Source organism: Hydractinia symbiolongicarpus, chromosome 3, assembly GCF_029227915.1.
Source record: "Hydractinia symbiolongicarpus strain clone_291-10 chromosome 3, HSymV2.1, whole genome shotgun sequence".
Taxonomy (NCBI): domain Eukaryota; kingdom Metazoa; phylum Cnidaria; class Hydrozoa; order Anthoathecata; family Hydractiniidae; genus Hydractinia; species Hydractinia symbiolongicarpus.
Genome location: NC_079877.1, coordinates 27406733 through 27424726, shown reverse-complemented (window position 1 = coordinate 27424726; position 17994 = coordinate 27406733). Strand labels below are relative to the sequence as shown.

The 17994-nt window shown below is 33.0% G+C and overlaps 1 protein-coding gene across 1 annotated transcript in view; it reads right to left on the bottom strand.

Annotated features, from left to right (window-relative positions):
* The window catches only part of LOC130637009 (laminin subunit alpha-like), a 33647-nt gene that overhangs the window by 6716 nt on the left and 8937 nt on the right, over nucleotides 1–17994 (bottom strand). Inside the window, exons 8-42 of the mRNA XM_057446864.1 lie at nucleotides 16914–17054; nucleotides 16685–16825; nucleotides 15973–16110; nucleotides 15555–15904; nucleotides 15244–15343; nucleotides 14469–14624; nucleotides 14288–14387; nucleotides 14054–14210; nucleotides 13653–13773; nucleotides 13395–13564; nucleotides 12693–12950; nucleotides 12079–12233; nucleotides 11508–11634; nucleotides 11108–11339; nucleotides 10762–11012; nucleotides 10341–10680; nucleotides 9771–10111; nucleotides 9243–9379; nucleotides 8746–8872; nucleotides 8567–8665; nucleotides 8399–8482; nucleotides 7966–8314; nucleotides 7605–7868; nucleotides 7223–7449; nucleotides 6940–7120; nucleotides 6471–6726; nucleotides 4933–6314; nucleotides 4540–4725; nucleotides 3832–4160; nucleotides 3624–3740; nucleotides 3228–3524; nucleotides 2179–2401; nucleotides 1919–2004; nucleotides 688–1268; nucleotides 142–397 (exon numbers count right to left, since the gene is read on the bottom strand). Of these exons, the coding sequence (XP_057302847.1) occupies nucleotides 142–397; nucleotides 688–1268; nucleotides 1919–2004; nucleotides 2179–2401; nucleotides 3228–3524; nucleotides 3624–3740; nucleotides 3832–4160; nucleotides 4540–4725; nucleotides 4933–6314; nucleotides 6471–6726; nucleotides 6940–7120; nucleotides 7223–7449; nucleotides 7605–7868; nucleotides 7966–8314; nucleotides 8399–8482; nucleotides 8567–8665; nucleotides 8746–8872; nucleotides 9243–9379; nucleotides 9771–10111; nucleotides 10341–10680; nucleotides 10762–11012; nucleotides 11108–11339; nucleotides 11508–11634; nucleotides 12079–12233; nucleotides 12693–12950; nucleotides 13395–13564; nucleotides 13653–13773; nucleotides 14054–14210; nucleotides 14288–14387; nucleotides 14469–14624; nucleotides 15244–15343; nucleotides 15555–15904; nucleotides 15973–16110; nucleotides 16685–16825; nucleotides 16914–17054 (8459 nt within the window). The remainder of the gene's footprint in view (nucleotides 1–141; nucleotides 398–687; nucleotides 1269–1918; nucleotides 2005–2178; nucleotides 2402–3227; nucleotides 3525–3623; nucleotides 3741–3831; nucleotides 4161–4539; nucleotides 4726–4932; nucleotides 6315–6470; nucleotides 6727–6939; nucleotides 7121–7222; nucleotides 7450–7604; nucleotides 7869–7965; nucleotides 8315–8398; nucleotides 8483–8566; nucleotides 8666–8745; nucleotides 8873–9242; nucleotides 9380–9770; nucleotides 10112–10340; nucleotides 10681–10761; nucleotides 11013–11107; nucleotides 11340–11507; nucleotides 11635–12078; nucleotides 12234–12692; nucleotides 12951–13394; nucleotides 13565–13652; nucleotides 13774–14053; nucleotides 14211–14287; nucleotides 14388–14468; nucleotides 14625–15243; nucleotides 15344–15554; nucleotides 15905–15972; nucleotides 16111–16684; nucleotides 16826–16913; nucleotides 17055–17994) is intronic.

Genomic DNA, 17994 nt, shown 5'->3' with positions numbered 1-17994 from the left:
TTGAATCAACAGTAATATACTTCATCGTTTAAGATTAGTCATCCTCATTCATGTTTACGCTCTGTGAAGTAGTTAAAAAAGTTAAACAAATATTTAGACTGGTAGTATCAAAGTTATATACAAAGTTATATTATCACTAACCTTCCAACGCCACAATCCTATAACTCTTCCATTAAATAAGAAGTCATCCAAACCACCATTGAACACACGTCCGGACTCAAACGCGGAAGAAGGCAACTGCCTTCCTAATGGCATAGAACCCATCAGAAAGTGGATGTTTTGACCAAGATTCAATAGTGGTGACACAGCAGTGGAATTCACTTCTGCTGTGGTGACGTTTACTTCTAAAGCGTTCTGATCAAGTTTAGAAACAGTCAGATGTATATAACCAAACGTCCTAAAGGCGTACAAGAAAAATAATATCGCATTTTTTTACACTGCATAAAAAGAGTCAAAAACAAGTTGCACAGTACGAAACAATCACTGTTTATTTTTGAAATTTATTAAGTTTAAAAGTAATTTTCAGTCCTAATTGAGAACAAGAAATATTTGAGGAGTAAAATAGTGCTAAGAGCACTGTATGGTTGATTACACCTGCTTAACAAACTACCACACACTCGCAAAACAATAACGTTCAAACCATGGCAGGTAGCTACGAACTCAAATCAAACCTTTTAAACGCATTACCTTCTCGCCACAACTTTGTAATAATCCTTAAATTTAGCTGAATAGCTAATATGCAGTGGATTTACTAATTTCACGACGGGACCAGAGTTAAATTTAACTCTGAACACAACATTATGATTAAACACTTCCAAAGACAGAAAGCCATTATCATCGTTGCTAGTAGCTCGTTTTTGTCTGCTGGAACTATCACTGTTCCCAATAAACAGCAGAGGGCCACTATCGTTGGTAGTAAATATGATTGATATTTCGTTAGAAATGGACGAATCGTAGGCTTCTTCGGGTGTTGGTAGGATCAGTTCAGAAGATTTGTTGATGTGCATGGTGAGCTTGATGTGATCGACAAGATTAAGGGAGTTACTTAAAAGAAATTTGATCAGTTTGATTCCATCATTGTAACGAACCTTCATGGTTTCTTCAATGTCGGCATGCTTCTTGTGCAGAGCTTGAATTGTAGTGTTTAATGTCAGAACTCCTTTTTCTATCGCTGTTATGTTACTTTCAACGCCTTTAATGAACTTGTTCTCATTTTTAATATCGGTCCTCAACTTCTCCATAATTTGCTTATCTTTTTCCAGCTGTTCCTACAAAAAGTTAATAGCCGTTTTCTGTCTGTCTATTTAAAATAGTGGTCATGCAGCTTTACTTCAAGCCACATCTAAATAATTTCACTATTTCATGTTAACAGGCGGACAAAAAGGCACAAAATATCATTTCGAGTGTTTCTGTGACAGGCAAAGTAGATGTGTTCTTTTTTCCTTTGATGTAACCAAAACGTTTATGTTTCATTTGTTAACTTTTTTAAAGTTAACAAATGAATGCAATCGACTGCCGTCAATAGTATTTTTAAAATTAAGTCATTGCATTGCACTTCTGAGGTTTCATAACTTGGAAACGGATGGAAATAACTGACGTCATCTACTGCGTGGGCAATTAGGGACCGCCTGCGGCCAAAATAGAACTAATTTCTAAAGCTGGGTCGACCCATCTATTTCGGAACAGACGTTCGTCAAAAGCACATGATCTTATTATAAATACTTTTGCCTCAGTGGTTTTTTTAAAATAATAAGGAAAAACTTCCAGGTAGTTGCTAGGGTAACCGCTCTCTTTGTCATGCGTTGCAAAATGGCTGACTTTCCTGGACTTTTTTCTCGACCCCATAAACGTGGGAACTAGCATATTGTTACTTTGGTAGGAGTTTATAAATTTAATAAAATACATAAGAGAAACACACCTGAACTCTCTTGTTAAATTCTTGACCCGCATTTGCGGCAACTGCAGCTACCTCAGCTTTGGCAGACACATTTTTCGCTTTCTCGCCTAGATATTAAAGTCACACTTTGTATAATTAGTACATCGGTTGTATTTTATAGACTAGAAAACTATTTATACACAAATTCCTTAATAGTGACTTTCAACAAATCTAATTACAGATAAATTTGCACCACCATCGTTTTCTCGTGGTGACAAGCAAATGTCTGAGAAATTACTTACCCACATCTTTTTCTTTGTTAAATTTCAGAAGACCGTCGTTCACAATACCAATACGTCCTTGAATAATCTCACGCAGACCTCTTAATTCGTTTGAGCGTTTTTTCACACCCTCCAGTGAATATGTTAGCGTTTCTTTAATGCTCTTCACTAGTTTATCAGTCTTTTTGTTTACTTCATTGCCCTTTCTTTTAGTGTTGAGTGCATGTGCTTTCGTAGTGTTTGCCTAGTTTGTACATTATTGAAGTCAATATTAACAAAATCTTCCAACAAATATTTTTCTGCTTGTTTGTACGCTCTTTTTTTTATCTCGGTTTTATATATTTTGCTACACTTATTGTAATAACTTCTGTACTTTTGGGAATTTAAATTAAACTTAAAGTAAAATAAAAAAGATTTATTTGATTTAATATTATTTATTCACTGAATATGACAAAGTTTTTTGTAAGTGAGATTTACATCATCAGATAAAATTAAGTTTCATTTAATTTTAGTTTAACTTAATTTTATCTGATAATGTAAGTCTCACTTACGAAAAACTTCGTGATATTTACTGAATAAGTAATATTAAATCAAACCTGTATTTCTTATAAATTTTAATATGACGAAGATATTGAATTAAACTTTTACGTCATCCTGATGGTGATTATTGATGCAATCCAAAAACGTAAATAGTAAATGTCCTTGAAAAATACAGTTTGTCATGTAATTTTTAAAAAAATATTGAACCAGGTCTATAGACAAGGCTGTAGAATAATTCCTGTTCCAAACAGAATTGGGAAAATTTACTTTAATCACAATTTTTTTTGAATTGTTTAAAGTTTATTGTAGCCCAAACAGTATCTTATTTTGACTAAACAAAGTGCAAAATATACCACGAATTACGCATAAATTCAACAAAAGGGCTACTACAAATTTGTTTTGCTATAAGATGTGTTATAAAGAAAAATTAGGACAATTTTATGGAGTGTACCATTTAATTAACCTATAATTGAAAAAATGACAAGAAATAGACAAAATAATCTTAATAATTATGATAAAAACAGACATACCATTAAATCAGCTTCAATAGAAGTATTTTTCGCCATTTTAGCTGCTGCAAGTGCCTCGTAGATCGCATCTACAATTTCACTGTAAACTTTCGCTGCACGAATCGCAGCCTCTGCAAACTTTTTGGTGTCTTGGAGAAGCTCTTTTAATTGCTCTGCAAGATCACGAAGATTTACCGCGTGAACAACAGAATCATTGACTGGTTTTTCAGTCATCTTCAATTCTCTTCTTAAACTAGCTACATATTCACGAAGTTCTTCTAATAGGCTAGCCATTGGTCCATATTTGTTGTTCAGTATCTATTTGTATTTAAAAAAATAATAAAATATCACTACGTCTCAAGTAAAAAATATACAACTAAAAACAACACGATTAGAAGAATGATAAAATCACTTTACATCAAATGCTTGTTTCCCAACGTTAAAAATATCTTCAGCGATTTTCAGAACATTCCCAGCATTCTTTAATGTAATATTATTTTGTTTGTATATATTTGTGGCTTCTTTTACGAGGAACTAAAAATACCAAAAATAACAAAAACATTTCAGCACAAAATACGAAAATTGTGACTAAATCTCTTATCAGTCAGATGGTAGCAAGCCTTACCTCATAATCAATAGTCTTTGCCATACCAACAATATCAGTCGCATTGTCTGCATTAGCGTTAACTATTCTTCCTAACGCTTTTACATTTCTAAATGCTTGGACAAAATCTTTAAGACTGTTGTTAAAGTTAACAGCTCTTTCTTCCACATGTTTAGCTTGTTTTAGCATCTCTTTAGAGACAGCTGAAGCATTCAATGCAAGTCCTTTTTCTTCAGTAGCATTAACCAGTGCAGTTGTAAAGTTCCTCTCTCGTAATTCTTTTAAAATCTTTTCAGCTTCGATGAGAGATACATTGGTTCCAGTGTTGTTATTAAATGCAATCTTTCTTTCTATGATGAGAAAATGTTACAATAGGATCTTTACTAACATCGATTCTTTTTCACGGCATCTTGATTGAAGAACTTTAGAAACATTTTTAAAGCAAACTTCAGAATAAAAAATCTCAAAAAAATTGATTTAAGATCACTTTTTTATGTTCATAAAATGATAAACATTCAACAATAATATAAATACTACACAAGCAAATGGAAATAATTATCTTTAATATTTTTTTTTGTAGAATACTATTTACGAATTTTTGACATTTCTCAAATGTTGAAACATGTTTAATCTTACGCATGACTACTCAATAAAAGTGTGTTTTCCCCTTGCTGCTTAATTCATTTAATGAAAATATCCTGTAAAAATTAAATCCAGTATTTTACTAACCAATAATATCTGTCACTAATTTCTCGATAGATTTGAGCAGTTCTTCGGCTCTTTCTTTTGTTTCAGTTGCATTTCGGGAAGATTGGTAAGCATTTGCTTCAAGTTTATTTACTTTTTCTTGCACAGCATTAAATTTCAATTCACTGTCATCCAACACAGTTGCCAAGGATGCTCCACAACGCTTAGCTACGAGATAGAATAAAATAAACAAGAAAATTATCTTATTCTCTATCAAGCAAAAATACATATATATCTAAATCGTTTTACTATCAACAGCTATCACTTAAATAAGACGTTTTAAGCACATATATTAAGTTTCTGAAACTCGTTGTCTAAGTTGTGACTAATCTAGGCATCTTTAGCAGTAAGAAAACTGAGAAAATTATATCTTACCAGTTGGGGCACCAACACCTCTTCTTTTACGTAGACGTTTGGCTGTCGTTGTCTCGGCTTGCAATGGGTCAATAACAGCTTCGGTTGTGGTCTCTTCACCGATATCCTTTGTTGTGTCTTGATTACTTGCCAGTGTTGTTGTTCTTTCCTTTACAGTTGCTTCAGTTGTACCTAATTCTGCTGTTGTTGTTGTGGCGGATTCAGGGAATGGCGTTGTTTGTGAAACTGTGTTTGTTGTTGTTTCACTATCAAACGAGGATGAAGTGGGCGAAACATTACTTGTAGAGATAACCTCAGAAGTAGAGGTATAATTTAAACCTGAAGTTGAATTAAAATCTGGCGTACTTGATTCAAAAGGGGTAGTTGATAATGGAGCAGCTGGTGTTGTTGTCTCTTGATCTGCTGTCGTTTCTAAATCTTCGGCGGTAGTAGATTCTCTGTCAGTTGATGATGCTAATGCATTTGTCTCTGGTGTCGTTGTTCCACCTTCTGTGATAGTTGTAGATATATCTAATCGTGATGTCGTAATACCCTTTGTTGATGTAACCTCATTTGATACTGATACAGCTGCAGTTGTTGTAAATTCAGATGCACTAGTTGTAAATTCTGCAGTCGTCGTTTCCAGATTTTTATTGGTTGAAGTATCTCCTGCAGATGAAATTCTTGAAGCGGTACTTGTGGCAGCATTAGCTGTGCTATCTTCCCTTGTAGTAGTTATTTCTGTTGCTTTAGTTGCCTCTGAAGACACGTTACTTTGACGTATTGGACCAATTACTATTTCAGTTGTAGTTTGTTCAATAGATTTGGTTGTTGTTTCCACAGTTCTTTGACTGGTAGTAACTTCTGGTCTTGTTGTTGATGATGAAGTCGCTGATGTTGTTTCTATAACGTTGTTAGTTGTGGTTTCCTCGTCAGGGAATGATGGAGAGGTGTTTGTTGTCAATTTTACAGAGGTGCCCGATAAGGTTGTGGCTTTTCTGGTTACTGCTACATTAGTAGAATAAGTGATGCTTCTGTTGCCTGTTGGTGTTGAAGTAGTTACATTAACATTGGAGATGCGAGTTGTGAATTGTTTAGTTGTTTCTAGATCTGAGCCATTACTAGTTGTCTCTTCAGATGATACTGCTGCTTTGGTTGTAACTTTAGATGTAGTCGTCCTATCATCAGTAGGAATGGTTAGGGTTTCCGATGAGGACAGTGACCGTCTAGTTGTAGTAGGCTTAGCAGTCGGTACACCAGGTGAAGATGAAAACTCACAACCTCTAAATGATTCTACAGCATTAAAGCCCATGTCTCCATAAAGTCCTCTGTATTTATCAAATCCAATAGCTTTTCTGTAAACTTCCAGATCATCTTCATACTTCTTCGCTTTATTTACCAATCTATTAATGCAAAAAGTTGCATGTCATAAAAACCTTTTTTTCTTAAAAAAGTAAATAATTATGTACTATGTAGGATATTGTCATGAAGACATTAGAATTATTAGTTACCCAAATATTCTGAAGAGAAATATTATAGTTGATTCAAAGATTTTTTACCTTATTATGTCATCTTTAATATCTTGCAGGGATGAATTACTAACTGGGCCAGGAATAATGTTTATCTTAATGTCTGTCATATTTTTAGTTAGACTGTGGACACGCTTTAGAATATTTTGAACACAATTATCACATTCGACACACTTTCCATTCTCAATAATATAACCACGCGGGCACAATGTACATTTCTCTCCCAAAATTCCACAATCACAGCTTCCCGTTTTTACATCACAGAAATTTCCTCCACACTTGCATTCTGAAAATGAAAGAAATTTGTAAAACATGAATCAACTTCTTTTGCACCTGCATGCAATGTGTAAAAATTGTTTTTATGTGGTCAGAAACTGCACTATCTGCATTACATTTGTAAGTGTAATAAGTCAAAATCCTAATGCCAGCTTGAATAATTTTCTACACATTAATTCAAAAATATCTGACTGAGTTCTTCAGACAAATAAAATATTCTTACTTTGGCATCCCTCCGAGGAGTAATTAAAATATCCTAATTGGCACCAATCACATTTTCTTCCCATAACAGTCTTCAAACATTTGCACTGTCCTGTTTTAACATCACATTGTTGACTTTCTGAAGCAGCACTACAACTGCAATCTTCGCATCCTTGACAAGCATTAAAGTTCCATGTGTTTGGCTGAAAACAAGAAAATATTGAATTTGAATTGGGCAAAGGAAACTATCGCTGGTGCAAAAGGAATAAAAAAGCGCAACCAAGGTAAAATGTACAATGTTTTACCTTGCAACGTTGGCATTGAGAACCCTCGACATTTCTTTTACAATTACACTGACCAGTAGTTTTGTCACAAGTTTGAACGGTTGATCCACACGGACTGCACTTGCAATTCTTACAGTTTTTCTTTGTAACAGCATCGCCATAAAAGCCAGGCTTGCATTTCTCACATTTAGGCCCATGGGTATTCATAATACATTTAAAACACTCGCCTGTAATTGCATCACAATTGCCTATAATTACAATATAATTACGATATCTAATTATTGATTATTTCTTAAATGAAACTGAACCTTTCTACATAAAGAAGTATAACAACATGCTGATAAAAAATACCAGTACTTTAAATAAAAATTTGGTTTCCAAAAACATCTGCGCCACGACATACCTGTTAAATTTGTATTAATATTGTCATTACATGAGCAAGGTTTACAACTGCCACCAGTTACGTTGGGTTGGCCATAATAACCATCCGCACATCTTTCACATTTGATTCCAGCATATCCTTTCTTGCATTGACATACTAACTGACTAGACACAACGTCGAGACCACATGAGTCAGCAAAATTGTTACCTGGCATTGTGCCTGGACATTCGCAAGGGTTGCATTTACTACCATAGAAGCCAGTCTTGCAACTTTGGCATCGATCACCTTAATAGAAAAATCATGGCTATATTAATTTAACAATTAGGCTCAAAATGGGAAATGGAAAAAGGAAAAGAGAATCATGTCTATAAACCGTGATTACCATAAGTGTTTCCAGTGCAATTATAGCAAGCTCCAGTTTCAGTATCACAAACATTGCTTCTACCAAAACATTCACATTTTCCACAGTTTCCATCTTTTTGTCTTGTGAAACCAACAGCACATTGCAAGCATGAAGGTCCAGCATAGCCACTTGGACAAGTACAATTTTCAATACCGTATATTAATTCAGTTCCATGTTTCACAGCTACATCCATAGTTATATTCCATAAAGTGGAAGTGCCGGCATTCGCATCATGACTGGCACGGACTTGAAGACTTTTAACTTTTGAGAGAACAGAAAGCATTTGTTCACGTGACACTGTTGAACCGTTCTTGAGTGACCAGTAGTTCTAAAATAATCACAAAAATTCACGGTCAGAAAAATTGACAATAACCAACGAGTATACAAGATATTAAATTTTTATTATTCTTACCTGGTGCAATCTTATTCGAAATCTATGAACTGCATCTGGTGATTTATAAACTTGCTTAGTGGATTTTATAGATATTTCTTCACCCTAAAAAAAATTGAGCAAGGAGTAAACTATCCCAGTACTTTCAGCGCTGAATATCATTTTCTAAAGAAATAATAATACACTAACCTTAATCAAAACATCTGGGATGTTATCTAGAATATTGGTCTCACCACTCTTAGTTGTATACTCGAAAAAGTAGTAGAGCTCTCCACCATAAGAAGCAGACTAAAGTGAAAAAATAGTATGTAGCACAACATTAGTAATAATATACTCAGTGCTAAGGAAAACCTATAGTTTTTACTTACTTGATCACCCAAAAATTCTGTTGGTGCAATCCAGTAGACGATGTTTGAACTACTTGGATTACGGGAGGCGGAAGGTATATTTGGCAATGAAACCTTCCATCCTGCTGTAGCAGTAACTATTGTAGATCTATGGAAATAAATATCCGCTCATTGATATCTTTTGAGAGTTTGTTTAGTTCTCCTAATTCTTTGTATATTCACTTATAATTATAGATAAAAATGTCAGAAATCACATTTTCCATGCAAATTAAGACTCAAAAGTACATTAACAATTTAGAACTCCAATAGGCCACGCTACTCCAGAAATAAATATCTCATATTAAAATTCACAATTTTAGCATTTCTTCCCTCTAATGTTATTGTAAAAAACACATGTCAGATCATGAATTCCAAATTAAGAAGTGCTAATTAGAATGGTGTGTGGATACTATTACATGTTAGCATTTTGAGGTTAAAACTTTGACACTAAGACTTGACACTTTGACAAAAAGAGCTACCTGTACAGTTGCGCTTCTTTGCATGTTGTTGATCTTCCCTGGCACCAACATTTCGTACAAAGTTGAGTACTCTTCACATCTTTTGTTTTGAAAAATCCTGCAGGACAGTCATTACATTGAGCGCCGACTGCATCTTCCTAAGCGTAAAATGATGACAGTTTTATTATGGTTAATCCAAAACAGCATATATGCATTGTCAATCTTAGGAGAGTTAGTGGACAAGGTTTAGGATCAAAGTTACAAGAGGAACTTAAGAGTTGACAATAATCAAGTTTTAGTTAATTTCTTAAACATGATGAGAATTAATACTGTGAACAAAAAATAGGCCAGGATAAACGATTTTAGGAGACTTTAGGTGCAATAATATTGTGGGTTCAAATTTTAAGCTGTTTAAGGGATTGTCTCTATTCTTGGGTTACTCAGCAGCTTTGGGTGTGACCACCCAATAAGATAAGTATGAATTGTGAGAAAATTATTTTATAATTTAAATGCACAGAATAAATGCTGTGAAGCAAAAAAAAATTTAACCTGGCATGAACATTCACCAGTTTTACTATTGCATTTTTCATAAGTCACTCCTCCTTGGAAACATTCACACTTCTTGCATATTGGATAGTTATAATAGCCAGGAGCACAAGATGAACATTTTCGAGATGTAAAGTTTTCTTTACAAGGACATTTACCAGTAATGACATTACAAACAGCATCATCTGTACCAGTTCCTTGCTTATCGCAATTACAAGGCTGACACCCAATAACAGGATCATACCCGAATGTGCCTGGCTTGCATTGATCACATTTTTCACCAATTACTCCTGGTGGACAGGTGCAACGACCCGTAATATCATCACAATTAGAACAATTGCAAGCTAAAAACAGTGGTGAAATTTATTAGTCAAAATAAAAAAACAACATAAATAATTGCAAATAAAAACTCATGTAAAACCGAAATGTGTTAGCTGAATAACAATGTAATAAATAAGGCAACGTATATTGATGATAACAAAATCCCTGAAATTATTACATATTTGGGGAGTCAATGTCTGACAAAACAATACCAATCAAATACTGCAAGAAAGTAAAAAAACAATAACTCACGTTTGCAGTTTGGAAAACCATAATAACCAACTTTACATCTGGAGCATGTTCTTCCAATCACGTTTTCCTTACATGGACATTGACCTCCAAATTTTGTGCATTCACATGAAGTTGAAATAGAACCTTCAGAATTACAATTACATGGTAATGCACCCTCATTGAATGCTGTTGTTAGGCTAAAGACACTGTCACGACAGAAACCTGTTGCATCAGGCTTGACATAATAATGATCAAAACCACATTGCTCTTGGAAGTCCTTTGACAGTTGCAGTTGCTTGGGGGTATGCAAGGCTGTAGATGCTACATCTGAAGAGTTCTCTGGTACAATCAATAGATACTCCTAAAAAGAAGAAACAGTAAAATTTACATAACAAGTAATAGGCAAGTCTAAAAATACATCATGGCTTATAAAAACACATACTATCCATGCGTCTCGTTGTGCTGCAATATCTAGCTGAAGTCTTGATTTGACATTCTCAAAGACAAATACATCAATACCATTGGAGCTTCTAATTTTTTGTCTACAACCATTAAGGTTAGGACAGAATGCTAAATGTACTTCTCCAGTAATTCCAGCTTCTGAACCAGAATATAAAGTAGTCTTTGCCAAAAATGATGGGTGATTTGGTTGGTAATAATGTATAAAGACATAAAACCGGCCTGCTCCAACATCTAAAATCATACAAATTTAAGGTGATGAAAAGCAACATCAATAACAACAACAACTAAAGATCTTTTCCTTTTCTTATTTTTTTAAGTAGGCTTACCTTGCACATCAAGGAAATTAACTCCCGGTCTCAAGTATTTAACCTTTACATTAGGGTCAATGATGTAACTAGGTACAGCATCAATTGTCCCATCATTTGATATTACTTTCTTGCTATTTTTAGGAATCATGTATTCACTCGAGGTGCATTTACCATCTTTAGTAGTGCAGTACATCTTCGGAGTTACATAATCCAAATGCCATTGATCATAGGGAATTAGAACAACAGAATCCTGTGGTAAATAAAGTACACGTGGAAATAAAACTTTAGGTTAAACTGACTTCATTACAAGTTATATTATGTTTGAAAATCAAAGACCAACGTGCCAAGGAAGCATTATGTAAAAGAAGGACTAAACTTGGCAACAAAGATCCAAAATATAAATCTGTACAAAACTTACTAATCCAACATTCGTATTGCCTCTTAAAACAAACGTCAACAAATACTTTTTGACAGTAACCATATTGAATGTTACAACTCCATGAAAGTTACGCTCCAAAATGGCTTGACGACAACCAAACGTATATCTAGAAAAGTAAATTTTGTACATTTTTTTCTAGTTAAAGACGTTACAAAATAGTTTCTTGGTTTTTGTGATTGAAACAAAGATCAAGTTAAAGACAGTCAAAAGTTTGAGAGCACTAACAACGAAAACAACAATTCATATTCATATTATACAAATACAGAAGTAGTTTGTATAGTTATTGCTTCCTTATAAAACAATCTTTCGATTCTCCATGCGAATTGTAGTATATTTTACTGTCAAAAAGGTTCAAATTGAATACTTAAAAAGAGTTTCTAATTGTAGAAAATGACTATGAAAAATAGCTGCTTTTTCCTGCAACATAGTATAAAGCTAGTTTCATTTTTTAATTTATCTCCCCCCTCACCCCCTCTCATTTAGGTTTTTCTCATTGTTTTGATAGAAAGAAGGATATTACATGCACCATGTACAAACCAAACTTACATACCTGCACTTATACAGCCATGCTTTTCCTGTTTGGGTATCGTGCCTGCTCCTCATATAAACATTAAGGTACTCTGTGACATTTGAATCGTGATAATACTGGATCAACGCAACATATTTCCCTGGGTTTGGAACTGAGACATACATGTCAAGTCGTCTCTACAAAAAAAATTTACTATGAAACAAAGGTTGCCTCAAGTGTTAAGTTTTATTATTCACAGCACAATATAAATACTTAGAATACTGCCCTTCCTTATGCATCAAAGTTTTTATAATTGACCTCTATTCAATTACTATAATTATTTTATCATGAGTTACTGCCTCGTAAATTTTTTTGACACATGTTTTGTGTAGAAAAATAATAGTCAAAAAATTTTACCAGAATAAAAAAAATTTAAATCACAGTGATCTCTTCTCTCCTCAAAATGAATAAAAAAATATTGAAAACTCTTTTAGACTCGCAGCAAACACACAAGCCTTATCCAAACTCAACCAATTTTGATCCTAACTAGATACAGATTCACAAAGTGAATTATTTGTTTGTGGACTATTTTAAACACAAAAATAAAGTATAGTCCACAAACTTACAAAAAATGTGAAACATACAAATATACATACTGTCTCTGGTGTTAGCAATACCATAGCTTTGAAATCTAATTTTGATAGGATAGCAGTATTGTTAAAAAGAGATGGCAAAGGGTCACGTTGTCTTGTCTTTCCAGGATTTTCTGCTTCAACTTTCGTAAAATCGTCAAGTGTTACGTATTGGTACAGATTGCAAAACTTTTCTTGTTTATTAACTTCACAAGGTGTTTGAACAGACTTCTTAAGTTCATTAGCATCAGAATATTCTTGAGGGATTACTGTTACATGGTCCTTAAAATAATGTAAGCAAAAATTTATTATACATTGAGTTTAAATTGCTAAACTTAATAAGCAATTTTCTGTAATTTTTTACAAGAAAGTCCAAATTTCTGCTGAGCCTAGATCTGCAAGTTTTTAAACAGTTTTTTTTAGGTTGAAATGTTCATGTCTTTTCTTCTAAAAAGTTGCAAAATTAAATTATATTGATAAGAAGAAACACAAAATATATAATGTGAAAAAATTTACAAAATAGATAATTTATGTGATTGGAAGCAATGAAGTTATTCTAAAAACACGTATTTTAGTAAAAAGGAAAAAACTGATAAGGATAATGTTTTTTAGAAATTGTAGATAGTAGAAAGGAGTTCACGTTAAGTGCATTCTTACTATGGAAAAATATCAGTCTTACTGTTCTTATAACCTAGATTTTAATAAAACAGAACTTGTAGTACATACCACATAAACCGGGGAATTTGTAACTTCAAGTTTAATTTTCCAAGAGCCTGCTGTCAATGAAAAATACAAACTTTTTCCATTTGATTCTTTTACTGTGGTATACGCACTCGTAAATCCTGCTCCTCTCTGCGTTGATAAAAATTCTGCTAATCCAATTAAACGGCTTTGGTCTAAAGAGAATAATGTATCAATTATAACATAAAGTATAAAAACCTTGATGCTTATTAAGAAATTGATTGTTATGCATAAATATCTTGCCTGTGATTCCTTTAAATGCAGACACTTGCTCTTTAGCCGGAGCAATTTGATTCAATACATATTTAAACATGATTAGATACTTTGACGATTTCGGAATATCAATAGAAACAATAACAGCAGGCTAAAATTACAAGCAAATATTTCACCAAAAAACATATAAAGCATTAAGAAGGAAAAGCAAAATATGAGGTGCTATAACGTTATACATTTAGGAGTCAAGAATAATAAAAATTATTACAGATAGTTTTTGCAGTATATGGTATTAGGAAAACCAATTGAATACAAGAGAATTTTTTCCCTTGGCAGGTCCATTTTCAAAAGTCAAAGATATTTGAGCCATTTCAAAAAGGCTGATTTAAAAAATACCATGGTCGCCAAAAATAGCATGAATTACTACTGACCTGAATATCACTGAAGAAGACAAAACCTTTCCATGTGTATCCAGGAAATTTATGCACTTGGTAATCAAATCGAACTGCATCACCATCAGGTGTTACGCCATCTTCCATTTCAGCTCGAATGTGATGTAATGTTGGAAAGTAAAACTTGCAATCAACTCTGAATGAGTAAGAGTTATAAACATTAAATACTCTGCAGCATGTACATCAATAAAATTAAAATAGAAATAATATTACTTGTCACATTGTCTTCCTGAAATATTTGGTCGACACCTGCACTGTCCATCGTTTTTAGAGCATTTAGTGTCTACAGAACCACCATTATCACAATGGCAACCTAAATTGAAATGAATAATTGAAACTAGTAATAGAAAATGACAAACAACATCAAAAAAGCATCATAAGATAAACAACAAACCTGCACAACCAAACAGGTTTGCATCCTTTAAACCAAAATATCCTTCTTCACATTCTATACACTTGTATCCTTTCACAAACTCGCGACATTTACATTGTCCACCTTCTGAGCATGATAGTAAACCATTTATAGAACCACTTCGTTCACACCCACAACCTAAAATTATAACATTGCATTTATTTTTAGGTGGAAATTTTAAATCAGAGCATAAAATGTTTAATGTAATAGCAAGTCCAGCAAATAAAATTCAATATTTTTTTTCAATTAATAAGGGACAAAGTGGAGAAAAAATTATTTCTATTATAGCAAAAGACTCTTGGCGAAAAAAAATTATGCTCTTTTCACGAAAAGGTTTTTTGGTCACAGTGAGAGTTTTAACAAATTCTGTTATCAACACTTTCACAAATCTAAAGAATTAGACAGACAAGCCTTAGATTTAAAGCCCTTAGGAAGTATGACTTGAGTTTATATCTCAAGATTATGAACTATGGATACCACTTAGTAAAAATAGCCACAGAGAGTTTACTGCCCCATTTCGTGTCAATTTAATAGTTCCTTTAAATTATATTGGTGTTAAGATTCATATTAATGAACCAAAAATCCTAAATTTATTGTGATATGTCTTTAACAAAATCAAAAAAGATTGTGAATTAATCAAATAATCTCAACAAATTCAGACTTTAAGCAAAAATAACACATCCTGATTCTCCTGACAAATCTTCTATATAAATCTTTACAAAAACCTAAAATCAGAAACCCTGTATAAATATTTTACCTGAACATCCATCTGGATTTGATTCCTGCAAATTGTAGTAACCAGCTTTACATTCTGAACATTCCAAACCCTTCACATTGCGTTTGCATTTGCATTGACCCTTTTGGAATAAAAAGTGTTGTTATACCTTTATTAAAAATAAATAAAACTTTGTTTTTAATTCATTAAACAATAATTTCTAATAAGAATGCAACAACATGCAAACACAAACACACATGCAAAAAATAGGCATTCTACAATCAGCAAAGGCAAAAATACCAAAATAAAATATCAATTTGTCCTTTTCATTACACAAATATTTTATTCCTTACGTTATTGTTGGAACTGCAATCACCGATGTTGCCGCCAGATTGCGTTCCAGTTCCAGCTGGATTACAATTACATTGTTTACAATTTGGAAAACCATAGAAGCCTGATGGACAGCTATCGCAACGTTTACCAACATATGGTAAAGCACACCTGCACTGACCATTCTCAGCATTACAGTCAGGAGAACGAGATCCTTGATTATTACATTTACAAGATGTACATTGTGGATAACCATAATAGCCAGATTTACAGCGTTGACATTTGAAGTCTTCATAATTTGGTCGACATGGACATTGTCCAGTGTTGATGTCACAATTCTGTGAAAGGGAGCCTCCAGAAGAACAGTCACATGCTAAAGAGAAGCATAAGTGTCACTCAAGCACAACAATAAAATAACTCTTGTTGCAAAGTAAAACTTACGTTGACACAAAGGAAATCCATGAAATCCATGTGCACATTTATCACAGTTTGGTCCTTCAAAGTTGGTTTTGCATTGACAAACTCCAGATATTTTATCACAAATTGAATCAACAGTTGTTTTTGGATCACAGGTACACCCTACAGAAAAAGCACTTAAACATAAAACGTTGCTTTCCTTAAAGAATATGTCACATTTGCATTAAAGGTTATCTTATCCAGTGGTTTATATCATTTTGAAAAATTTTAGGGGTTGGGGTTTGTATGGAGCCATACTAACCGTTACTAAAATGGCACCGCAAAACGCAAAAAAATAAAGAACAGGTTTTTATAGCACACAAGACCAAAACCATCTTTTTCTTTCAAACACAAAATACTAATTCAAATTGAACGATAACGAATTCCAAAACTCTTAGAACATCTTTTTTTCCCTTCCTTTGTGACTTGCGGATAACAACTTTAAAAAACGACTTCAATTTTATTGGTTTACATAAAACAATTATACTTTAGATTAGATGCAGTCTGCTAATAAAAGAAATACTGACCAGTTTTACTGTTGTACTGAAAAAAATAACAGTACATCAAAAGCAGTATCTCCGGCTTGGATAAAATAAACAAAAACCTTTTGGCAAAAATAAATTTACACATATTGTGGATTTGTCTGCAGAAAGTTGACACTAGTAGTTTAATATTTTGTATAGCTGAAAATTTTTACCTTTGCATAAAGGGAAATCAAAATGTCCATTCTTGCATTTGTCACATGTTCTTCCATCATAGCCATTTTTACATCTGCATTTTCCATCCAATCTATTACAGTTATTATCAATGGCACCAGATCGTGTTTCACACTGACAAGCTAAAATTGTACAGTAATTAATCTAATAATATAAAGACTGGTGTGAAATTGAAAATAAATATTTTATTCAAACAAAATGTAAATGTACCTCTACATTTGGGATATCCAAAATAACCAGGACGGCACTCATTACACAAAAACCCAGTGTATCCTTCTTTACATCTGCAGCCAAGATCTTGATCAGGAATGCATTCACCGTCTTGAGAACCACTCAATTCACAATCACAAGCTGCAAGCGAAGCATAAGACTACTGTTAGGGATTATAAGTATTTTTTTCACATAGCTTAGCAGGCAATGTTTTTATCGACTCTTTAAGCAAATAAGAATTGACATAGATGGCAGATTAATTAAAACATTTTAGTGGTCTAATCAGCTTCTTATTGTAAGCTATAGCTACACAATAATAACAAAAACTAAACAATTCTGATTTAGCTATTGGCTCTAGCCACTGGTGGAATATGACACAGTGCACTTTATTCTTCAAATTAATTCAATCCACTAATTTATAATATTCAAACTTTTTGTTAATTAAACAAGGATGCAATTTGATTCTCTTATTAATATCTGAATATACAGCTAGAAGTCATTTATAATTTGAAATAAATTTGATGTAGTAGGTCACTGAAAAATACTTTTCAGGAAAAAATTATCCACATCCAGTATTGTTTTTTAAGTGTAAACATTAATATATGAATTAATAAATTAATTGGTAAAATTAAATGGTATGGTAATTCACCCAGGGAAAACGAAAGTTCTAATATTTTTGAGAAATAAATTTTAAACCCAATGCAACATGTAATAATGGAATATATCGAAAGTCACACATTTCTTGGTATTGTTGTTGACAAAAAATGTCATAAACGGTCATAATTAACCATGTATGTAAATCATTCAATGCTAAGGTAAAGAGGTTTTACAGAATAAGAAGAAATTTGTGAAACACACAGTAACTTTTAACCATTGTGTCAAGTGTTTGTTATAATATTTCTGTATATTATCTCTTGAAACATAACAGAATTTGTGAAGTTCTCCAAATAAAACTTCTGCCAAAAATCGTTCGTTAAAGTCACAGTATCTTACAGTACTTTGATAAAAAATGTTGCAAACTCTCTTTAAAGAATCACATTGTTACCCATACCAGCTGATATTGTAAAATGGGATTTACAAA